Source organism: Drosophila sulfurigaster, chromosome 2L, assembly GCF_023558435.1.
Source record: "Drosophila sulfurigaster albostrigata strain 15112-1811.04 chromosome 2L, ASM2355843v2, whole genome shotgun sequence".
NCBI lineage: Eukaryota > Metazoa > Arthropoda > Insecta > Diptera > Drosophilidae > Drosophila > Drosophila sulfurigaster.
This window is the reverse complement of record NC_084881.1, coordinates 23,562,219-23,565,013: the sequence shown is the minus strand read 5'-3', so window position 1 is coordinate 23,565,013 and position 2,795 is coordinate 23,562,219. Positions and strand designations below refer to the sequence as shown.

Sequence of the window (2,795 nt, the reverse complement as noted above, 5' to 3'; positions counted from 1 at the left end):
GAAAAAAGTGGCATGCTGGGGACAATGCGGCAGGTATCAGGTGGCTGATGGCAGCCTGAGGCAGGCAAAACAAGAGGAAAACAAAGGCGCCAACCTTTCACCTGCAACGTTGTTGAGGGTGAGCCAACCAAACAATGGTGCTCATCAGCAGCAGAAACGCAATGAAAATTGGAAAATTCTCTCATTGCTGAGTGCTTAGCAATGCAATGAACAACAAAAAAGTATAAATTGAAATTCAAATACAAATCGAAATCGAACTAGAAATAGAATATGCATGCAGACAGTTTGAAATGCCTACAAGCTATGCGAGAGGGAAGATATTGTTTTGTCGGGTTGCAGCTTTTATTTGATATGCATTCCATGTAGAACAACTAACGAATTATTGGCTCGCCATCCAGTTTCTTAAGATTGGGCAAACGTTTCATGGTCTCGGCCAGAAAATTGGCAGGATCCATATTCTCGTACAACGGATTGCCGCAGAACGTGATCTCGCCGAGACCCGGCGGAACTCCCATGCGCATAAATTCGGCCCAATCTTTGATCACATTCTGCGAGATGTAGAGCACTTTGAGGGCCTTCATCGACTCAATCGGTTTGATCTTCTCAATGTTATTGTAGCTGACCCACAATTCTTCCAGTGTTTCGGCTAACGACTCGATGCCATTCAAATTCTTGAGATAGTTGCGTGCCAGACTCAAGATACGCAGATTCTTCATGCCCGAAATGCCGCTAATCTTCTCAATCATATTCGATGAAAGACTCAACTTCTGGCACTCAACCAACGTGCTTAGCGTAGCATCCATCTTTTCAATGGGCGGATACTGAAATTGCAATCCTATATCTGCAGCCGAGACAGCTTCTTGCTTGTTGCGATCCTCCCAACGTGCCAATGCATCCTTAATAGTTGTCGGCTTGGACATTTTGCTTTTTGTATATAATACTCCTAATGATAATTACAATTTCGTTAGCTTGGAATTATTGAAAGATTCTTCAAGGGGTTAAGCTGTGCTTATAAACTGACTAAGTTATAAAATGATAAATGCAAAGCAATGTATACTTCGATTTCATTTCATTTTACTATTGAATTCCTTAAAGATCAACAGTGAAAAGCTATTGATAATTAAACTTCATAATTTATTATATTTTATTCAAGTTAAACGAGTGTATTCACACACATGTTCACATTACTCTCTTCTGGTTATTCTGACAGCTCTCTCTTGATGTTAGTTATGGTTTCCTCATTACTCTCTCATCTCTTTTAGGACTCTGCATTTCAAAATGAATAATTTGGAACGACGCGAACAGTCTTGCGTTGCTTTTAATTTCATAATTTTTCTGGTCTTCTTTAGATTTTAAAAGGTATCTACTTATAAAACAAGTAAGAAAGTCGCAGTCAATTGTGCTCTGAGATATTTGTTACCCATTTTAAATAAAATCAAAATAGAGCGGTATTATTCTTAAAATATACCAAAACATTATCGCCAAACTACTAAAATATACTGTATTTTTTAAATTTTACAACTTCCAAGCTTAGTCGCAGAAATTGGATACTTATTTTACATATTTTCTTTAAATAATTTGTATATAAGATGATTATTTTATTGTCAGTTTACTAGCAGTTTTTTAGCATTTCATTTTATTATTGGATACATTTGAATGATTTTATTATGAAAACTTGTAATTTACATTATATTTTTCTTAAACTTTTTTCTTAACTTTTTAGTAGCATATTTAGCTACTTCTAGTCCACCTAAATGAAATTGAATGAGTTGCAGTTGTAAGTCAAGATATTTCTTTAATTTCGTATGTTTAAGAAATGCAAACAAAGCTAAAAATTCGTTAACTATATTTTTATCTAGCTGTGCACTTGGGAGGCTGACTTTGCTCACAACAGTCTGAGGCAATTCCCATTCTCCCATTCCCAATTCACTCACCCCCTCCTCTCGTCTCCCGTCTCCCGTGCTCCTCTGCTCTTGTTCTCACCGTCTAAATGTAATTTATTTATTTGTCTCTGTGTTTACTCGGCTTTTGGCTGCTCCCCAAGCTCTGTCTGGTACACGCTGATAACTTCATTGGCATTGGCTTTTGTTTGAGTCTGGTTACGGGTTGCCATTTGGGGTTCAGGTTTGGGTCTCTTCTCTGTTTGGGAGCAGCTCCACAGCTCCACAGATCCAAAGCTCTCCAGCTCCCCAGTTTTCAGCTGGCATATGCCAAATACCCAACCCTGTCTGTATTTTTTTGTGTTTCCTTTTTTTTTTGTTGCGACACATGTTTGCCTTGTGTGTGTGTGTGTTTTGTGTCAGGACCCCTCGGGACTTTATTACACATATTTTGAGGTGATAATACAGTTTGCCTTGCGATTCGTTTTGTCAAACTTTTTTTCTTTTCGTCGCCACAATGACAATGATTTAATTTTTTACATTTCGACTTTAATTTGAATGAATTTATTTAAATATATGTGAATTTTTTCGGGAACAGCTGTTATCGCACAAACTGCAACAAATTTGCACTCATAAATTATTGAATTTATTGGTCCGCTTCAATGGAAAATATACGAGTGTGTGTGTGAAAAAATAGTAAGGTAATGGAAATGTGTGCCCCACATTCTATTTTCTACATTCTCACATGGCGCACGTTTTTGATAATCGTCCAGAAATTTGCCAAAACATATTTGACATTTTTTTTTTGTAATTCCTTTTTTTATTATTATTCTTCTTATTTTTTAGTGTTGTAATATTTTTGCCAGTTCAATATGAATTTTCTGCCATCATAAATTGTGTGCTCAATGCGGCAGA

At 36.8% G+C, this 2,795-nt stretch overlaps 1 protein-coding gene across 1 annotated transcript; it reads right to left on the bottom strand.

Moving 5' to 3' along the window:
* Window positions 1-320: 320 nt before the first annotated feature.
* Window positions 321-993, bottom strand: LOC133840538 (dynein axonemal light chain 1). The gene has a single exon (XM_062272429.1). It carries the CDS (start codon window positions 918-920, stop codon window positions 372-374), a length of 549 nt encoding a protein of 182 aa, XP_062128413.1. The 5' UTR covers window positions 921-993; the 3' UTR covers window positions 321-371.
* Between the last annotated feature and the right edge of the window lie 1,802 nt (window positions 994-2,795).

Excerpts from the sequence above, each read along its gene's own strand:
- LOC133840538 (XM_062272429.1), bottom strand. The coding sequence starts at position 920 with ATGTCCAAGCCGACAACTATTAAGGATGCATTGGCACGTTGGGAGGAT.